Source organism: Pyxicephalus adspersus, chromosome 2, assembly GCF_032062135.1.
Source record: "Pyxicephalus adspersus chromosome 2, UCB_Pads_2.0, whole genome shotgun sequence".
Classification (NCBI taxonomy): domain Eukaryota; kingdom Metazoa; phylum Chordata; class Amphibia; order Anura; family Pyxicephalidae; genus Pyxicephalus; species Pyxicephalus adspersus.
In genome coordinates, this window is record NC_092859.1 from 20,098,650 (window position 1) to 20,119,967 (window position 21,318).

The 21,318-nt window shown below is 39.0% G+C and overlaps 1 protein-coding gene and 1 pseudogene across 1 annotated transcript in view; both read right to left on the minus strand.

Annotated features, from left to right (window-relative positions):
- Positions 1 to 1,434: 1,434 nt before the first annotated feature.
- The window catches only part of BMP1 (bone morphogenetic protein 1), a 58,218-nt gene continuing 38,334 nt past the window's right edge, over positions 1,435 to 21,318 (minus strand). Inside the window, 8 exon segments of the mRNA XM_072399836.1 lie at positions 1,435 to 2,026; positions 6,727 to 6,977; positions 8,731 to 8,944; positions 9,999 to 10,126; positions 10,864 to 10,989; positions 17,113 to 17,293; positions 17,996 to 18,156; positions 19,109 to 19,373. Of these exon segments, the coding sequence (XP_072255937.1) occupies positions 1,892 to 2,026; positions 6,727 to 6,977; positions 8,731 to 8,944; positions 9,999 to 10,126; positions 10,864 to 10,989; positions 17,113 to 17,293; positions 17,996 to 18,156; positions 19,109 to 19,373 (1,461 nt within the window). The 3' untranslated portion in view covers positions 1,435 to 1,891.
- On the minus strand, positions 12,464 to 12,572 carry LOC140325055 (U2 spliceosomal RNA; annotated as a pseudogene).

Consider the following 21,318-nt stretch of genomic DNA (forward strand, 5'->3'; position numbering starts at 1 on the left):
TGTACTATGTTGCTAAAATTATGAATTGTGCTGGAGCTTACCACAATAAAATAGTGCAGGTTCAATTTTAGGTCTGGTGTAGTGCATTGAATGGGCAGCATAGGTGCAATAACTGCACAGCACAATGTGTGTTAACACGTCATCAGACCAAATGGGTTTCCATGAGCTGTTATTGTACCAATGTAATACACAAGAAAAACCTTTAAGGGCAACATTGGGATGAGTTTACCAATGTGTGTAGTAGCATATATATATATATATATATATATATATATAAAATTAATATAATATAAAAGTGGAGGAAAACTGCAACAAATGTTTTAATCCAAACTGTTTGATGGATCTGTAAGTGATCTTACCATTTGTGTATAATTTAATTACACACAAATCTTCCTCACATCCCAACCACACTCCTGGATCATTATTGTAAAAGGTGAAAAACCCAAGTGATCAGGAATCAGTTGTGCGCAGAAGTCATCACAGGAACTAGTATATAAACACCACACATAGTCTTGCCATTGTCTGTACTTATTACAAACTGTGCATACATACAGTCACATTTTAAATATGAATACACAAATAAGATCAGCCATACCATTCATGTGCATTCAATTTCCTAATTTTTTTTTCTGGTGTATGTTTTACACTAATGCCACAATACTGTGAGCACAGCACGGGCCCGACTCTCAGATTCACAGTGGCGACCATCTTTAATGAGTCCATAGCTTACACATTCATAGCAGATGCTTTCACTTAGTCGGGTGGAATCAGAAGTTTTTGCATGACTCAGTGACTAAAATCCTGATCTTACCCAGACTGGCCAAAGCACAGAAATGCTTATAGATGAACAGAGCCTTGAAGTTAGATCACAGGTATTTCAGGGGTAGGATGACGAACAGGATGGCAAGTGATTAGAAAAAAAGGGGTCAGTAAAAAATAGCTTAAAAAAAAAAAGAAAAAAAAAGATGCCCAATTCAGGACTATATAGAAAAGCTCCAAAGCCAGACCCATCTTACTGGCCAAAATGAATATGATTAAAGGACCACTAAACCTAAAACGCATATGTAATTACGGTATATAACGCGCCTGTAAGTAACATGTACAGAACCATATGTAATTTTTTCAGCAGCAGAAAAAGTGCGTCTTATACTGCAAAAAATACGGTAGATTAGGCTAAAAAACAAAACAAAAAAAAAAAAAAAAAAAAAAAAAGTAAGACAAAGCTAGTAATATAGGAGGAAGTTGGAGAGACTGGGTGCCGAACTTTAGGAAAACTTTGTTAGAAGCCAAACACTAAGTGAAAATTAAACTACCCCTCCCTGCCTGACTTCAGTAAGGGTAACTGGGGTTTGGTTTATGTGGTCTATTGCACTTTGTACTTTAATCCCTGGTTGATTAATTGCATTCAAGACACTGTAGACAGCTTCTAATATGGAAATAAGTTGCACTCATGAATCTTTAATACAATGTGACAAATTGCTTGCTGTACAAATAACTTTTTCATACGATGTTGAATGTTATGAATTACAACTTGCAGTTTAAGTTTAGTGGCCCTTTAAAAATTCAGATAGCAAAATTCACAGGATAAAGTTGTTCCCCAACCAGCACTCAACACAGGATTGCTATGTTCAGACAGAGCCTTTGTCATGTATGTCAATGTAGATATGTAACCAAACGCGTATAGCAAAATGTTTCAGTCCATCTGCCAGCGAAAGTCTGTGCCCTTAGATATCCCTGAGGATCTTTCAGTCCTTTATCCTGTGTGGTGCCGCTTGCCACCTCCCATCCATAGAATCAGAGTTTGGGGTCCTGCAGCTCAGGAATTGTCCCCATTACAGGTGGACTTGGTCCCAGAAAGTAACAAGGCAGAGGGATAGATAGTGGTGAGGTGTCACTTGCGGGCATGAAGAGTGTCCTGGAATTTAGTGCTTGTGTATCGGATGTGGAATCCCTTTTTGTTAATCGAGTCATCAGAGTGGAATCGGATGGTCAGTGAATCTCCTGTAGAATACACCTCCTCCGGGGGCTATGGAGAAAAAAAACAAAAAAAGTTATAACTGATCATGAAATGGGTATAAACAGAGAACATTAAAAACATTTACCAAAAACTATCAGTTATACATTCAGATCAATGCATTGTGCACATACAAATCAGGTTTTTTTAAAAAGTTGATTTTCATTTTCAGGTTTTATAAAGCGATCTATAGAACAGTGTTGATGTGAATACTTTTATTAAGGTAATATTTGGGTTTGTAAAGATAGGTAGCGCAGACATAATGGATGTATATCTTTGGAGGATATTGAGGAATAGGCTTGAATAAAAGTTTTTGTGCTTGTAGTTAAAGTGGAACTAAACCCACAATACTCCCCTATGCCCATTCCAATACAGGGTGCCATTTTTCAATTTTGATTGTCAGTGTGCAAGTGAAGGGGATTTTGCCAGGTTTCCCTGGCATCCATTGTTAAGCTGCTCATGCCAAGATCAGCACAATTTGACAGCTGGGTTATGATCAGGCAGGTAAGAACAGTGATTGCAGAAGGGACATCACCTATCTTTCTGCAATAACCACCTGCTTGAATCTTCAATGTTTCAAGTAGGACTTCAGTTCCACTTTAGGTTTAAGCTTCCAGTTCCAAAGGATTAGTATCTTTCTTCATCCAGCCCTGAGATTTACACATCTCCGGTAGACCTACAGGCTGCCTACAAAGAACAGGTGGCGCATACAGGACCAGTGACTCGGAAACCGTGCAACAATGGCCAGCCTTTATTCAAGAAAACTCCTACACGGGTAAAACGCAGAAGGAATTTACCGCACAGATCCAGAGGAAAAACACCAAGATTTAAAAATGCGTTTTCCTTGTTTTTTTAAACTATTTTGTTAAAATGGAATTCAGCTTAACCTCCCTAGGGGTTCATTTCTTTTCGGTACATTGTTTTTCATGAAAATTTATTTTACAGTATAATATAATAGTATGAGTAGAATAAAGTTTAAAACACAAAATCATGTAAAAACAATAAATTGAATAAATTAAAAAATAGATTAATTAAAAAAAAAAGAGTTTTTTTATAAAAAAAAAATACATAATATACTCTTACTATTATATATAGTATAAAATAAATGTTCTTGAAAACAATGTACTGCTTTTACACATATAAATCCAATGTATTGCATTCAATACAGTTATTTTGTATTGAATGCAATACAAATGGATTTTGAATTTCCCGGCCGGCAACGTACACACGCACCAACGTCACCGGGAACTCCCCCGGTGACTCATTGGGTGCAGAAGACGGTCGGAGGAAGAAGGAAGAGGCCAGAGATCGCGGCGATGGATGACGCGGAACGCTGGCTGATCAGGTAAGCGCTGTATTTACTAACCTTCCCATAGGTTCACCAACCCTGAGTGTGACTCAGGGTTACCGCTTTCAGCAACTTTTTTCTACCCCGAGTCACACTCAGGGTTACCGCTAGGAAGGTCAACAGAGAAAAGTAAAATAAAAAAAAGATTTTGGATGTACACAACTGTCTCTCAAGTGATAGAAAAAAGTAAAACTAATAATTTAAAAACTATAATAAGTTTATTTGCTCGTAGGATATAACTACATTCCAAGCAGCAGCCAATCCAATTTTGTTTGCTTTACCTGTGCTGCAAAATATATATGAAAGCTGGAAAGTGATTGATTGCTATAGAAGGTTTGCGATGTGCCCACATAGGCCCTCAAAACTACTTATTACAGATGATAAATTACACATAAATACATGGATAAAGCATAAAGATGTCCGTTTCCAACATTACCCAAGCAGCAAGCCCTTCCAAACAGTAAAAAAACAGGAATTTCTATTCTTTGTTGTCATGGAGACCACATGCGAACACATCATTCCTGACTGCCATACATATATTATGGCCTGAACACTAAAACATGACAGACTTGTATTTAAAGAGAACCTGTCACAGATGAAACCCAACAACAAGAACCCAAAAATCCAGCTTTAAATTTATTATGCCCATCCCTTCCTAAGCCTGGAGATCAGCTTTACCTGTGCAGCCCTAATATTGAAATATTTGCTCTTTTATTTGGCTTTTACTTACTCTGCTCAAGTCTGATTCTACAATTTACAGTTTACAAATCAAAAACAGCTGATCCCCTCTTAACTTCCTGTTCTCACTAATTATAGTTATTGTCCATTATTTATATAGAACCAACATATATAATGAAGCGCTGTACAAAGTCCATAGTCATGTCACTAACTGACCTTTAAAGGGGCTCACAATCTAATGTCCCTACCTCATCATATGTCATTACCACAGTCTAAGGCCTATTTGGGGGAAAGCCAATTAACCTAACTGCACATGTTTTTGGGATGTCGGAGGAAACCGGAGTACCCAGAGGAAACCCACGCAGACACAGAGCACCTGCTAACACCATGCAGATAGTGTCCTGGCTAAGATTTGAACCTGGAACCTAGCACTAACCTCCGTGTTGCACTACATTTTTATCCACAAGTGCATAATAGCAGCAAATAAAGCCCTGGGATATGTGATTTCACAGTTATGCACTCTAAAGAGCTGGGAGTGTATAAGGTCAGATCAGCAGCTTTTCAACTTCAAAGACTGCGGTTAAAATGAGAAAAGTAAAAAAAAATAAAGGGGACAAAAACTGCAAGTGTGTAATCCAAGCCTAATATACATATTAAAAGATTTGGGTATTTATGGCTATTTTATTGGATCATCATGACCACTTCCAGCACTGACATGACTTTTTTAGGTTGTGATTTAGCAGCTGTAGTTTTTGCTGCCCTCTACTCCTGATTTTTGCGCTGATGCCGGATCATTTTTTTTTTAAACAAATACAAAAAGGTATTTTGAATTATATTTATAATAATAAGCATATCTAATAAACATTAAGTATAGTCAGGATTTGGACTATTTTCTTTTTTACTCTTTGCTCAGTGGTGAACTCCGCTGCACTGCAGTATGAATCACTGCCGTGAAGAAAACTCGTACACTTGAATTTGAGAACATATAGCACCACAGTGACAAGATTTACCCTCACCGTACTTTAATAGGAAACCCAGCTGTCTCTGGTTTTTTTATACAAACGGCTTAAATGATTTCCTGGAAGCTGCAGGCCCACAGAACACTCTCTTGTTAGGTCGGCTGACCTTAAAATGTAACCATTCATTTTGTGTATGCAAACAGCCAGTGTGTGAGCAGACCGCTGCACCTCAAACGACTACTTGTACGGAAATGAAAAGACCAATTACATGGTGATCAAACAGAGCTGCAGCCGGACTGCTATTTATGACATTTCAGTAGCAGACTACTATATAAAAGTCTGACTAGAAGTTTTTGCCAACTTACTTTCCACATCCTGTATGAAAGAAAAACTAAACGGATATAAATACTTTGCATTTACATGTATTATTTGAAATAAAACAATTAAAAAATATTTTTCTTTAATATGATGAGTTGCTGAAATCCCTAAAATGTGGTAAAACTTCAGCAAAAATTATTTATTGGGATATGAATTGGAATGTAGAGGAGTTACACTCTCTGTTACAACTTGACGACCTATTTTCTACCTACAATTCCTCTTGTTTCCTGTCCTGGTGACATGCGTTGCTGTAGTGTGCACTTTTAAAGTTACACAACGCACAGTTTATGATTCAGTGCTGCATTGGGCAGCTCATTCTATTAAAATGTGTTGTCCTAATGCAATGCACATCAATGTGAACATCAACACTCTGCATTTAAAAAGACCTCTAGGGCTCTTTTACAATAATGCATTTCTTACTGCAAAACACAGAAATGCACAGCACATACATTGGTGAGCTGTATAGCCATATCTATCTATCTATCTATCTATCTATCTATATATATAATAAAAATAAATCAATTCTGCATGATCCAAGAAGTTACTGATGTCAAACTAACACCACTGACAAAAGCCCAAAACCTGTCTTCATGAAGCCTAAAGCCACAAGCTTTTTTTTCTCTCTTGGAACAGATTTCATCCCTACAAATAAAAGCTGGTTGCAAATTGTGAGCACCTTAATCAGTGTTGTATGGTTTGTCCAAGCTTCCAAAATTGCCAGAATCCACATGTAAAAACAATACTAAATCTATGGTATGTTACAGGGATATTGCTAGTGACTGACTACATCATGTATATGTTTGCCCTTAGTTTCACAATATTGATCCATTGACATTATTAAAACCTCATTACATAAGCAGACTTTGTAAATGTATTTGAGATGCAAGCCAGATTCGGTCTGTAGGCTTCCTGTTCTACTGGGAAAAGGACAAAGGACCATAATACCCATTTATTAGAAATGCACTAAGCATGACATATGAGATTATGCTCTTTTATAAATGTGAATTGATCCTAAGCAGTTTCCCTGAAGTCTGCTAACAGTCAGGGATTTTACAGAACTGCTTCCCGTAGGAGATAAAGTTGTGATTAAAACCAAGGAGTAGATTATAATGAAAAAAAAAACACAACTTGTTATGCAGAGCTTTTTGCTGACTATGCATTATATACCAAGTACAACGATATGACTGGTGTAGGAAAAATACATTTCTTACCTCCTTAAAAAACACCAGTCACCTGGATGTTATGATTATTCTACCTTTTAGGTGACAGCATAAAACTAACATGAAAGCGATCAGTTCATATGGATAGCAAAGTTAGGATACACATGATGCACTTAGCAGCATACCTACCCCTGACCCGCAGAATCGCCCCATCCTGGGGGCTCCCTCATTTGGTCCATCATACAGCTCTATATAATCATAACCACAGTCTTGTTCTTCTTCCAGCTCAAAACTCTGGAAGACCAGCTCTACTCCATACTTTCCCTCGGAAACTATGTGCCATATACACTCTGAGGCAGATGGATGTATGTCGTCTCCAAACTTAGCATGGGAGTACAGGTCCTTGGTACGAACTTCTGCCTGCAGTGTTCCTCCGCACTCTGTAAAAAGAAAAATCACAGATAAAAATCAGCCATATTCTCCCAAAAGATATATATAGAATGTATCAAGTGCAGAGCCATATTTTACAGGCAGGTTGGTGGTATGTGCAATGTTTTGCAAGATAGCTGTGCACAGCAATACCGATGTACTAAACAATCTCCATTTTTCTTTTCCTGCCATTTATTCTCTATACAGATATTGTTCCATGGACACTAAACCCCCCCGAGTCATGCCTTCGCTTATGTAGACTTTTAAATATGGGTATCTATAAATTGTACTGAGCCCTAGGAAAGTATTTTTTTTAAACACCAAAGAAAAATTATGTAATGAGAAGGTCAGCAGTGTGTTGTGCAAGTCCTGTGGAAAACCTTTCATTGTTCTGATTGCAATAAACTGATGACCAAGCAGATAAAAACACACAAATAATGCAGCTCATTCATTAACACGCCCTTAAAATTAGTTTTATTTATTAAAAGCAGCACAGTGTGACATGGTATGAGCAGCGTCTTGTCTCTGATCTCCTAATCAACTGATTCCACATCATGGGATCACTGAACGGATGAAGTGGAGTCAGCTTAACACTTCCCTCTCTGTTCTCCTTCCTCCAGATGCATACATTCCCCAGTACCATTCTTTTTAAAGCTAAGCTAAACTTCTAGAATCTGGACCCTATTCAGCAATCAGAGGAGTATTTGTTACTTTTTCCAGTGTCTTCCCTATTGATTTGAAATGGTAATGGATGCTGGATATCAAAAGGTCCCCAGCAAGTGACAACGTCAAGAGCCTACTGAAAAAAAATTGTGGTAAATAACGGGATGAGTTTAAGGGTTTCTTGATCAAAAGAAAAGAAAACGGATAATGCCTCCCGTGCCTTAGTGTTGTCTGTAGGCATGGGTACCCTTCTGTCCCTTTAGCAATTATGTTAATTGGTCACTGCTCTGGTGGCCTAAGACATCCAGGACATTTCATGTTCTTTTTCCCACTTGGCAAAAAGTTTACAATGCAAAGACTTTTTATTAACTGCAGACACTGTGTCGCCTTGCATCTTAGCTAAAGAAAGTTGGCGCATACCAAATGCTCTGGACTACTGAAGCAGAGATTAATTATCAGAATGCTGGGTTGTGGGGGAGCCCCTGGATGACTATAAAGCACACTATGGGTTCACCAGTTTTCCATGAATTAAAGAAACCATCATCGCTACTATGGCATCTTAAAGAAATAGGCTGAATAGGTCAGCTTATGCTTCCTTTTGCCTTTTCTTTTCAATAAGTAATCTCTAGCTAACAGAGAAGTATAATCCTCCCAAAATCCTGTGTTTGTTATATTCCCAACACTTGAAGCCTTGGTAACACTAGTTAGCAATATGAACTTTCCTGAAAATAAATTTCCAGTGGAAATTCCATTCTTTTCTATGTGGCTGATGCTGCAGTGATTCCAATTAACAAACGAAACAACTAGAAACCTAAATTGCTTATGTAACAGATAATAGGTCAACACATCGGGCTGGATTTATTACAGCTCTCCAAGGCTGGAGAGGATACAGTTTCAACAGTGAAGCTGGGTGATCCAACAATCCTGGATTGGATTTCTTAAAAGTCATTTCCTATTTGTTAGCAAATGTTATCAGTTCTGGACCAGATCCATTCCAGGTGTTCTGTGTCACCCAGCTTCACTGATGAAAGTGTATCCTCTCCAGTCTTGGAGAGCTGTAATAAATCAGGCCCATAATGTTGCCAGGGATGTGCTACTCACCTGTTGTCAGCTCTGCCAGGAATCCCTTTTTCTGTACAGAATTGTCAGAGATAAATTTCACAAACATGTTGCTTCCTGAGGCAATGATGGGCTCTGGGACTTTACTGCCACAGAACCGTTTCAAGACAGGGGATTGAGCATCAGCACCAGAGTAAACTTCAACATGATCGTACATACATTCCTGATGGGATTCCAGATCTACCTCCTTCACCACCTGGAAAAGCAGAGATCAGCACAAAAGGTGAGACACAAAACAAAGTCCCAACAAATAAACAACCTAACTTAATTTTTTTTTTTTTTATAAATAATAGTAGCTAGTCACGTTCAATTGTACTCCTCCTTGAAATATCTTCAGCAATATTTCATCTATTTGGCTTCATCAGTTCCAGTGAGTGTCAGCAACATACCCCTGCATGTATATCCCCATGGGTAACTTGCCTTAATCCTACTACCAATAAATAGTTTTAAACATTAAAGAGCAAATCTGGTTAAATGTGGCTAATTATTACTTTACCATGACCTGAATAAATGAGAATCTTCCCGGGCATTACATACATAAGTAATATAGACCCAAAAAACAAACAAACACTTACCCCCAAATTCCATATCCCTCCTCATATTGTGTGCTACGTCCCCCACCTCTTAAATTGTAAGCTCTTTGGGGCAGGGTCCTCTCTTCCTCCTGTGTCACTGTCTGTATCTGTCTGTGATTTGCAACCCCTATTTAATGTACAGCACTGCGTAATATGTTGGGACTATATAAATCCTGTTTATTAATATTATTATTATTCTCATGTAAAGTTTTGGGGCAAGTAACCAGTTTTGACTGTTGCATACAACCCATTTAATCATATCAAACTGTAAAATATTTTGCGGCTATGTCCAGTGTATTGTGTGCCAAGTTGAACACAAGCATTTGGTTGGTTACCCCTCCTAACCTAGATTTGTAGGTATGGAAACTGCATGCAGGGCTAATGGAGGCTGACAATAGTAGATTTTAGCTTTATATATACATACTTTGAACCCTGCTGGTAGCCTTGCAAAATGATCCCAACAGTCTCATGTGTTTAAGTATAATTGATGCTTGTCTTTGAACAGTTAGATTCTGGTAATATTTCCATCATGATGGGAGTGAGGAGAGATTGAACACCAAAGTAAAGGATTGTTTGACAATAGAGGGATGCCATATGTCCGTATACATCTGGATAGAATTGCAATGTATATTTTTCTTACCTCCTTAGGATGAGGGGGGGATGCTTATGACTTACCAGTTTAACTCTATGTCCTGGTGTGGCTGCCACTTGCCATGTGCACTCCTTCTTACTTGGATAAGAGTCTGGCCAGTTGGGGCTAGAGATGTTCTGATTACTGGCAGTCACTTTGTGGTTACAACCAGCTGAAATGAGGAAGAGACCCTGATAAGCAAGACTTTGGAAAAGAGTTATTTGAAAAATAAAAGTTTTTAGATGTGGAGGCTGCATTTTTTTTCTTTACTACTTAGTAATAGAACACTAGGGTGATAACGCTCACTTACTCGCTGTATTTATGGAAGAAGCCATGGCTGTCACACTAGGAAAAAACTATCAACAAGTCTTTCTTTCTTTCTCCAAATTACATTGGAGTCAAGATGAATCATTTACAGAAGATTGTTTTGAAAGAAAGTTAATATCTTATTTATCAGTTCAACTGATGAGAAGTGACAGGGACACTTCTTTTCTAGAAAGATGAACAGGTATCTTTGAATAAAGCAATGATTTGCTTAAAATGTTTCTTGCCTGAAAAAATTAAGCTACAATATCAAATGAACTAATAGGCTGCTATATAATAAAAAACATTTAAAGCTAACTTAAAGCCAACTTTGTGTACCAACAGTCTAGTTAAGGAGATATCTGCAGATGTTCCATAGCGTGGTTGTTGTCCTACCTTCAGTTCAGTTATTTCATGATGGGTGTCTACTTTTTCTTGCATGTTTTATTCAAGGCAGGTAGAACCAATGGCAACAACCCACATCCACTTATGACAATGTCCTGCTTATCTGACATTAGTGAAGACCCATTAGACTGTGATTTCCAACAGAAGTGCATAGAGACAACAACATACATAACATATTACAGACATTTGAGGCTAGATTACCCTCTTTGCAGTCATGCTTGTTCTCATGCAGGGTGAAACCGCTCCGGCAGTGGCAGGTATAGCTGCCCTGAGTGTTGGTGCACTCGTGCTGACAACCCCCATTATCCCGAGAACACTCATCTTTATCTGTAACACAGGGACAATGGAGCGATCATCATGAAGAATGGAGAGGCAGGAGAACAGAAGTGAAGAGAGAGGAGACAAAATTATTACACCCACCACCAGCAAGTCAATTACCTGAGAAAGATAGAAGGTGCACCAACAACTTGAGGAATTGGGGATGGGGTTCAGTGATGGGAGGTATTCAGTCAGCATGTGTCAGCCACCATCACTCAGACTTCCTCTTACCATTATGTAGTGAACCTCCCATAAATTGAAGTGCTATCAACCTACCAAGCCCAATATCCAATGCGGGTATGACTCATATGACTGTGCAATGAAGGGATTCTTAAGTTGATAGATTAAATCTCAATCAGAATTCACACTTTAAAAGTGAACTAGTGAATAGGTTATATTTGTGTAAAAGCAATAAATGAGCTTGAAAACAAGCCCTTACTGACCTCAAACTCCAAGCACTTTGAATAATTTATTTTCCCAGCAGATGCACCTTTCTGAACTGCTAGAACAATCATATGAACTTTAAAGCTTCCAAAACTTTAAGAATGAATTTCTTATATTAAAGCAGCCTTTTGTAAACCTTCAGGTCATAAGGGAACCCCTTATATATATATATATATTTTTTTTTTAATTGAATTTCGCATAAGGTGATCCTCTAAACAAAAAACCCTGTGCTCGGAAAAAAAGTGCAAAAACACCACACAAAAAACGTGCACTGGGGTACAACTATTGTGATCCCTCCTCCAAAGAAGAAGAAGGGCCACCCAATTTCCCCAGACCCCCTGAAGCCAGGCTCCTGACGGGGGCTGGGTACTGGGTCCATTCAGCCGAAGCTGAAGTAGACCCACTAGTCCGTCTGACCCGTCAGACGGGGTCCTTTTCTCTATGGGACTGCATAGGCAGTCCCACCAGATACTAGGCTGGGAGCTCTCCCGAAGAAAGAATCCCAGTAGGGGAGAGTACTTGACTGTAAGGCCAAAGTACTCCCCAAGACTTTAGGGCTAGCCCATAAGGGAATAGCACCCTCCATCAAAACAGTGTCACACAAATACCACACCAGTGACAGTGACAACAGAAAAATACATAAAAAATAGGTGCCCAAGTGCATAACACACTGGGCAAGAGTAAAAAAAATCGCCCATCTTAACACTAGCTGCAGCTAATGCAGAATGAAGGTGATGTGCTAAATCAGCATGTGACGTGCCTGTGTACACATAAAATCAAAGTGGGCTCCCACGCCCAAAGCGATTTTAGGGTACCCTTAGTTCGCCACTCCAGGGGGACGACACTCAGTGAGATTCGGCTTGCTCTCAAGACCTGATAGCCAAGCCAAGGGTTTCCCGCTCCAACCAGCAGGACAGTCCACTATCTGGGAGCTCCTTATCAGGGCAGGCCCCATGCCTCTCTCAGGTGGACTCAGGCCAGAGGAATTAGCATAGGGAGGCCCCTTACAGAGCTACACCATCAAGCAGACCGTCCTAACAGAGGTTCTAGTGCACTGCATTCTTGCCAGGAATACAGCGTCGTTCCACTCTGAACACTGGAAGGATTAGGTACTACACTTGATCTTAGCCAAAAGGCAGAGAAGCGATAAGGGAACCCCTTATACAATTACTATATCCACAGCCCACAGTACATTAGCATGATGGTCAGTAGGAAGAATGCCTCTTACATTGCTGGCCAATGGGAATGATGTCACCCTTATAGATAGTCAAACAGATCATTGTGTCACCTAAACGGACAAAGAGGCACAAAGTTCTCATTGCTCAAGGAACCCCTAGCAACCTCTGGAGGAACCCTGGTTGAGAAATGCGACTAAAGTATCTGCAGTTACAGAGATCAGCAATTTTTTTTTAAAGCTATTTTACTGCTTGTTAAAGATATGTACAAAGCTTGATCACATGTTCATGTAAAGACTCCTTGAAAAATGGAGACATTTCGTTTAAAAGGTTAGTCTCTTCAAAATGAATGCTTTATTCTGCACGCAAATTTCCTGCTCCACCTATCCACATTATCAAAAGCAGGAAAAATCATTCTTACGGTACCATGATTAAGTTAAAAGTCATACACGGAATGATAGCAGAACTAAGAATTCAAGCGAGGAGACCTTGTTTCTGGATCCCATAGTGAATAAAAAAATAAAATTATCACTACCCATAGTTGATATAGCAGATTTAGTGGAACTAATCCATTAACAAGAACCCACAAACACAGGAACAGGTGAGAATTTGTTGCCAACTTGGTGATTCTAAAGGTCTAAATTCCATGTCTTGCTCATCCTTTGCCATTACGGACAAATAGTTGTAATTACCCCTTTTCAAATGCATATGACCAGCTGCCTTCAACCATGTTCACCTTGTCCAGAGGTTGTCAGGTGTTTGAAACACAACACAGTTGGCGGTCTTCAAAGAGACAACGGACTGCAGGATACTTCAAACAGAATCTGAGAATGAAGAATATATCATGGAAGCTGGCAAACATGTCTCAACCATCTTTTAAAACCACCTCCCAAATTCTTATTAGGGAAAGGAGGTAGTGGTTGACTGATGGTTGATAGACTGTCAACTGTGTAGTAATCATTGTCTTAATCACTTGCTAACCATCTGTGTGAACAAACCCTTACGTGACTGACCTGAAATAAAGAAGTTCTGACCTGCATGTTCATTTCAGGTTAGTAACATACAATGGATGAGGATTGCAGCTCAAAAGCATGCATTAAAAAGTCAAGGAGGCTTCCATATGGCTATCATGATAGGTCATCTTTAAGAAAGATTATGTTTTCCCACATAATTTTTTTTTATGAACTTAAAAAAAACAAAAAACAAAAGTAAAACACGTTCCCTTTGGGTGCACAGGCAACAGTAAATGGATTGGGAAATCTCTGATTGCAGATGAGATACCTTTGAAGAAATAAAAACAAATCCCCCCCCCCTATACTATAGGCACCAAGGATATGATACATCTGGTTAAAAAACAATAAAAATAGATATTTATTTACTAAAATAATAAAAAAAAAGATCAAAGTAAGTTATTTGCCAAGGCAAATCCCCCACCAATCCCAAATGTCAGAGAAGTGGGGGTGCTATCCCAGGTCCGCTGGGAAGAAATGCATTGTAGGACATGGATGCTGGACGGACAGGAGAGGGGAAATGAGGATTTGGGCTGGGTTAAAAGGAAGGAGAATGAGTTATATGGAGTTGATGGGGTAAATGTCAGGACAGGGGCATTCATTAAGGGGAGCGAGTCTTTTTCGATGTCCTCGTTCTCATTCGGGGACGGTTCCGAGGTAAAGCCTTTTTCGGCTGTTGAGGCTGCTGGTTCATTTTTTGCAGCTGTAATAACTTCTGTTTGTTCTTCATCTCTGTAATGAGAAGGTGGAAGAGAGGGAAGAGTAGAGGAAAGGGCAGAACAAGAGGAAAGAGGGAGTAGAGGAGGAAGTAATGGAGGTAGATGGTTGCAGGAAGGACCAGCAATTGTTGAGGAGATAAGCAATATAAGAGGAGATGACAAAGGAATGATAAAAAGATCAGGGAAGGAAAAGGGAAATACAGGGACAGAGAGGGATGGGGGGACAGACAAAGAAAGGAGTGAGCCGGGGACAAGGGGGGGAGGTGTAACAGTTTCCTCCTTCTGATCCATGATGCAGAGCTGGGAGCCAGAAGCTGAGGCATAATCGTGCAAGGAGAGGACATCATGCAGCTTAAATGCCAAGCACTGCATGCAACCATGCAAGGGATGGGACCGGGTTGAGCCACTAAAAAACTAAAAATTCATGATTTTACTATGAGAAAAAGTTTAGATGGCCGCAGAATTTCACAGTATAGGCTGTATAAAAACTGACCCGATCAAGTCCCTTGTGGTTCCTAAATTACATTAACCTCAAAAGCTTCTGGTTAACTCAGGTTTCATTCATCTCAATAAACAGTACTATCATATGTTAAAGTTATTTGAAAGCAAAGTGTTCCAATTGCCCTCTGCAAATAATCAACTTGTAAGTGCTATTTTTCTAATCTGAATAAAAAAAAATGAAAGAGCAGGACTGGTTGCAACAGGCAAGAAGAACAATTTTCTTACATGGCACACACACAATAGTATAGGCAGTGTCTTGAAAGCTCTACAGGCAAGCAAAGTGATGAACAGTCACAGCCACTTCTGAAATATATTTCATACAACATATATATAACAATTACTATAGACTGATCTGACCAAAAGGGTCTTCATAGATTTGCTTGTCTTCAGAGCAAGGTACAGACAATGACACATACTACGCTTTCCATATACCACCATGCTTGTATGGATTCCTATGTCCTATAGATCAGATTTCCTGCATGCTGGACCTACAACCGTGCACGCTGTCATGAAATTTAGACTGAGCAACCAAAATCCTTTTAAATTAAATGCCACCTATATAAACCACGCACCACTAAAACAAGTGACCCAAAGTGTAATTTTCCATTTGGTATTAAACAAAATTAATATAGCGCCAACATATTATGCAGCGCTGTACATTAGAGGTTGCAAATGACAGATAGATGCCTACATTGACACTGGAGGAGAGGACCCTGCTCCGAAGAGCTTACAATAATAGGGACAATAGTTGACCTTTTCACATTCATCAATATCCAACCTCTGTAAGACCAACGCTTTACTTGAGACTGACCACATCATTGTTAAAGCCCAACTAAACCTCAAACTGAATACGACACATTTTTATAGCAAATGGGTTAAATAAACAAATAAGAACAGCGTGTAGAAAGAGAAAAAAGGTCCTGGCGTTGTGGATACAGCCAAGCACAGAAATGAAATGTTTTTTGTAATTTGTAAAGTCTAGTTCCTGACCAATTCTTTTTGCTACTAAACAGCCTTTCGTTAACCATTAGTTCATCATTGGGTTTATTTGGGTCTAAAATATTACATTTTGGCATTCTCTGGCTGATGGCAGTGGCTTAGAAGAAATAATCAATATTCTTTTAGCAATCTACATTAGCTACAATAAACTGATCTCAGAGGAGAAACAAATCTGTAGCATTGCATGATCTCTGTAGGACAGGGGTGTCAAACTCAAATACATAGTGGGCCAAAATTAAAAATTTAGACAAGAACGCGGGTAAACCTTGAAATTTATTGAAAAAAAATTGAGGAAGTTCATTCTCATTAGATATAAAACCTGATGACAGGTTGCTAAGGAATGCCAACAGAGGAGGGGGCGCTTGTGCGTCTTCACCGACCACGGAAGATGCTTATAAAACCCACCTGCGCTAAACTTGACTACACATACATTTGTTTTTTTTACTAACAAGGACAGCAGCTTAAACCTTCAGATAATCTGATCACGGCTGGCACTTGGATAACAGCAGGCTACTCACAGCCTGAGACACCACTATATGACACAAGGCCATGGGTCGCCAAGAAGCCCCTGTACCTCCAAAAGCCTCCTGGCACCTCCCACGTGTAGCGGAGGGGGAGTGCTAGAAATGCCAGACGCGGCCAATGCAGGGCTAAATCTGGCCCACGGACATCCAAAAGGACATTGCTGGCCAGATTTGGCCCACGGGCAAGGTTTTGACACCCCTGCTGTAGGGCATTTACAACTTTTCCTCCTTATATAGGTATCACTATATATAGGTGTCAAATTTTGTTGCCAGCCAGTAAAGGCTAAGAAAAGAAGTGATGTCTGGAAAGTCTGGTGTTCATGGCAAAAGATCATGACAATGAGTGCACTGCCCTAAAAATCTCTACATCTGTGGACTGTTCATTTATGTCGGCTTGTGTTTTAGAATCCTGGGTACTCCTAAACTTGGCTTCACATTGGCTTTCAACTTCAAAGACATTTCATCATGAAAACTTGTACTGTTCTAGGCATGACAGCATGGTTGGGAAATCTGATCTTATATTTCCACCTACTGAATAATAGGACATAGGTAAAATTTGTATGCCTGGTCACCCGATGCATTAGCCAGGGCAGTAGAGAGATGATGAAATCACACAGCAATGCAGATTATGACCAAGATGGTTTGGTCATCATGCTAAAAGACATTCAAGATATCCTTGCACCTTATGAACACCCCCTTCCCCCACCCTTAACATTCAGGCACAGAAGATAGGAGATCATCATGCAAGGAAGAGGCTCACCTGAGTAGTATGTGGCCCGGAATCCCTTCTTGGACACGGTATTGTCAGATTTGAATTCTATACGCATATTGTTGTACTGAGAAGTAATCACTGGGGGGAGCTCTGCTCCGCAAAATGTTCCAAGCAGTTTAGCGTCTGATGTCAAGCCGCTGCGAACTTCCACGTAATCATATTTGCAAACCTAGACCGTTGTTAGAAAGATCAAGCCAAAAAAAAATAAGCAATGAAGCTGAAAAGTTTTGTAAACTTTTTAAAACGTTGTATAAGAGTGATTAACCCCTTACTCACCTTCCTAAATTTTACACAGGGCAACTGCACCTAACTGCAGTACTGACAATGACTTGGTAACTTCTCTATGCCTCCTTGTGCACAGTGAAGGTGCTAGAAACGGTTGACTTCACAACTGCCCACAGATATATTAGATTGCTTTCTGGAAGTATAAACCATCTGACTGCCAACAAACTATTCCTTTCCAAAATCATGCATAGGGAAGGACCCAGATCTATGCATTAACAGACGCTCCAGGCACCAAGCTTATCAAGGCGTCACCACCATGTTAGCCAGGAAAATCCTACAATACCCCCCTCCTCCACCAAGATGAATCCACTAAAAACTGCCACAGATACTGAAATGCTGTAAAAGTAATGACAACTTCTAAACACAAAGCAGATTTAATACCTGTTGTGCAAGTTATCTTGAATTATTGTGGGAAAGTTACAAAAAGTCTCAACAGATGGTGTAACATATGTGAAAAATTAGCACATATCTGGGTTTATTTTATTTCAGAGGCACAGTAGAAAGGGAATTCCAAAGGGAGAAATAGAAGAAAACACAAAATATTAAGAGGTTACAAAAAAACATGGACACTAAGACTAGAACTCACATCGTTGCCTTCAGTCTCAAACTTGTCAAACTTTAAAGAGATGCGGAACTGAGTGGGTGCCACCAGCTGCCAGACGCAATTCTTATTGGGTGGGTACTCCTTTGGCCACCCTGGACTAGTAATGGATCCATTCAGTTTGGTCAGGAAACCGCCACAGGCAGCTGCAAAGGGATATAGAATTGAAAGGGGTACAGTGCCACTAATAACAAAATAGATATATAAAAGGTGTAGGTAGGAACGAGCCTCAGAAGAAAGACAAATACAATATACTTTCAAGTAGTTCTGAACTGCTAACATTTGCCTTTAAATTGCTCAAAGAAACAAAGTGATCATGAGAGGTTGCAGAAGAGCAAATTAAGGGATTAAAAAAAAAAAAAAAAATACTAATTTTTTTTTACCAAAATAAATAAAAGTTTTAAATCTGAAGAGAGTTTAATGAGAATTAAAGCAACTGATTGATTGTAAGAGATTTTTAGGTTCCAATCACTTGTGATTATTAAATTGGTAAATATTTAAAAGCACATAAGTTGCATCATAAGTACATTCAAGCAGAATTCTAAATGTTTCCTATTTGGGAACAATATTAAGGGTGGCAGAATACTGTTCATGGGACCTACAACTGATCAATTACCAACCTAAATATTGGATTGGTTTGATCGCTAGAGTGCAAAATTGGCAGCAAATTTGCTGGGGTGTAGTAAACCTAAAGGATTAAAGAGAAGCATGATGACCTAAAAAAAAAAACAAAAAACCCAAAACAAAACACGCTACACACTGCTTTACAAATGTGCACTTTGGAAATCTGAAGCTGGCACATCACAACAGAACTGGATTATAGTTCTGTGTGTAGGAAAACAAAGCGAAAACAAAAAAACGAAAGCAATGTGCTCAAAAACTTTTCTCCAATCGGAGCTTCCGCTCTTCCACAGAGTTACGAAAAGCACTTTGTGTCATGTGATCTGCTCTTCTCAATTCACACATTCCTCCAACTATGGAGGCTTCTATGCACTACCGAGCAGGGAGATTTGTGTGGTACTTATTAAGTAATTTCATATAGCCATTCATTGCTTTACATATACTTTATAAGGAATATACACATCACTTATTTCCTACCTTCACACGACTTCTTGTCTGGTGCCAACTCAAACCCTGGCTCACATGCACACTTGTAACTGCCTAGAGTGTTCACACAGCGTTGCTCGCAGCCACCTTTATGAGGACGGGAACACTCATCAACCTCTGTGAAAAGAATCAAAATGTATGAAGAGCTAAGGACAAAAGTAAGAGTGAAAACAACAGTTGTGGCTGCTCTTGGTAGATTACAATAATTTCAAGGGCAGCACAGTAGTTCAGAGGTTAGCATCTGGCCTTTGCAACTCTAGGTCCCAGGTTCGAATCTCGGCTAGGATACTTATCTGCATGGAGTTTGCAGGTTCTCTTTGTGTCTGGGTGAGTTTTCTCCCACATTCCAAAAACATGCAGTTTGGTTAATTGGCTTCCCCCCCAATTAAACTGTATTAATGACATATGGTAGGAACATTAGGTTGTGAGCTCCTTTGAAGGACAGCTAGTGACATGACTATGGACTTTGTACAGTACTGCATAATATGTTGGTGCTATATAAATACTGTGTAATATTAATAATAATAAGGCAGACAGGTATTCGAGTTGTCAGATTCCCCAATACTGCAGAAGAAATAACTTTTTACTATGCAATTGACAATAATAACAGGAAAGTGCATGGCTGCTTCTAGGACAGCAAATTAGTTTAACAGATGTGTCCTATCTGTTGCTATGTGTGCAAGTTTTGTTTTACAAATAATCATTTAATATGCGACAAAAGGTCTTTCTGGAGCACTATGGGATAGATAAACAGATAGCATAGCAGCAACAGCCTGCATAGTCTGTCTAAAAAAAAAAAAAAAAGTTAAAAAAAAAAATAAAAAATAACTGTAGCTTTATTAGTTTTTAAATTCTTTCCACTTTCTTTTCTTTCACATGTACAGGCTATGATAGAACTGTGCTTAATAGCCGATAGATACCAGAAGTAACCGAGGACAATACTTTGGGACAAAAGGAATGTACGATAACTACCGGTATATAGTCAAAAACTTAGTTTGTGGTTTGTATTGTTTGTTATGCCAGTCCTTAATTATACTTTAAAATACTTTAAAGAAATTCGGAGTTGCTATAGGAGCTGCATTAACAGACAGGAACATGAATATGCTGTGGAAGAGGTTAGTGCTATATAAATACACAAATATATAAATACACAAATATATACACTACTTCCAGTATGCTTGATTAGATTATAGAAGTGCAGGTTCACACATTTTATTATGTTACCATAACCCTTTATCAAATTAGCCTCAATGTGTCCAATATGATTGTAATGTACAAGATGCTTAAGCATTCTCCTTTCGTATAACTAGAGCCAGTACTGAGATGACAAAACGTTCTCCATCTACTTCTCCCAGAAAGCTCTTCCCAGGACATAATACATAAGGACATTTTTAGAAGCACACATTTACTGGGCAGTTGACTATGGAAAAATCTGTCAGTTCAACAGCTGCCACAGGAATACATAATGTTAACGATGAAAGCAGACAAGTCACTCGTTCTGCCTTTAATATTCAATGAACTCTGAGTTACTGTGACCGAGTTTCCTCCCTGTGATGAGAACTTCTCTTGGTGCACCATGATGACATCAACCCAGACCGTGCCGATGGTTTACATCATGGGGCTGAGCAATAATGGTGGCCAGAGTTTCTGGGAAAATACCACAAGAATTTTAAAGTCACTGGGGTCCTATAATTCCAGCAGAATTCCAGTCATATAGACACATCTTTAGCATTTGTAATTCAACCATAAAATGTTACAAATAATTCAGTAGTCTGTATTAGAGCCTAATTACACAGAGTACTACTTCTTCCTGTACTGCAAATAAAGCCATATAAATAAAGTCATATAATTTACATATTGGACCTGATTTACTAAAGTTCTCCAAGACTGGAGAAGATCCACCTATCATGGGTGGATGTGGGTGATTTTTTAACTCTCAGGCAAGTTTGATACCAATGATCTTTTTGGCTATTTGTAAGGGTGACATTCTTCCCAATGCCCAGTAATGTAGGAGAAATTCTGACCAGCACACTAATGTACTGTGGATATAGTAATTATAGTAGGGGTTCCCTAAATACCTAAAGGTTAGTTCAAGAGGTTTCTTATGTTTAAAAAGTTAATAAAATTGTGAACTAAGCATAAGAAAGGATATAAATACTGTTTATTAATAAACAGAGAGAAAATATAGGATAAGATGAATG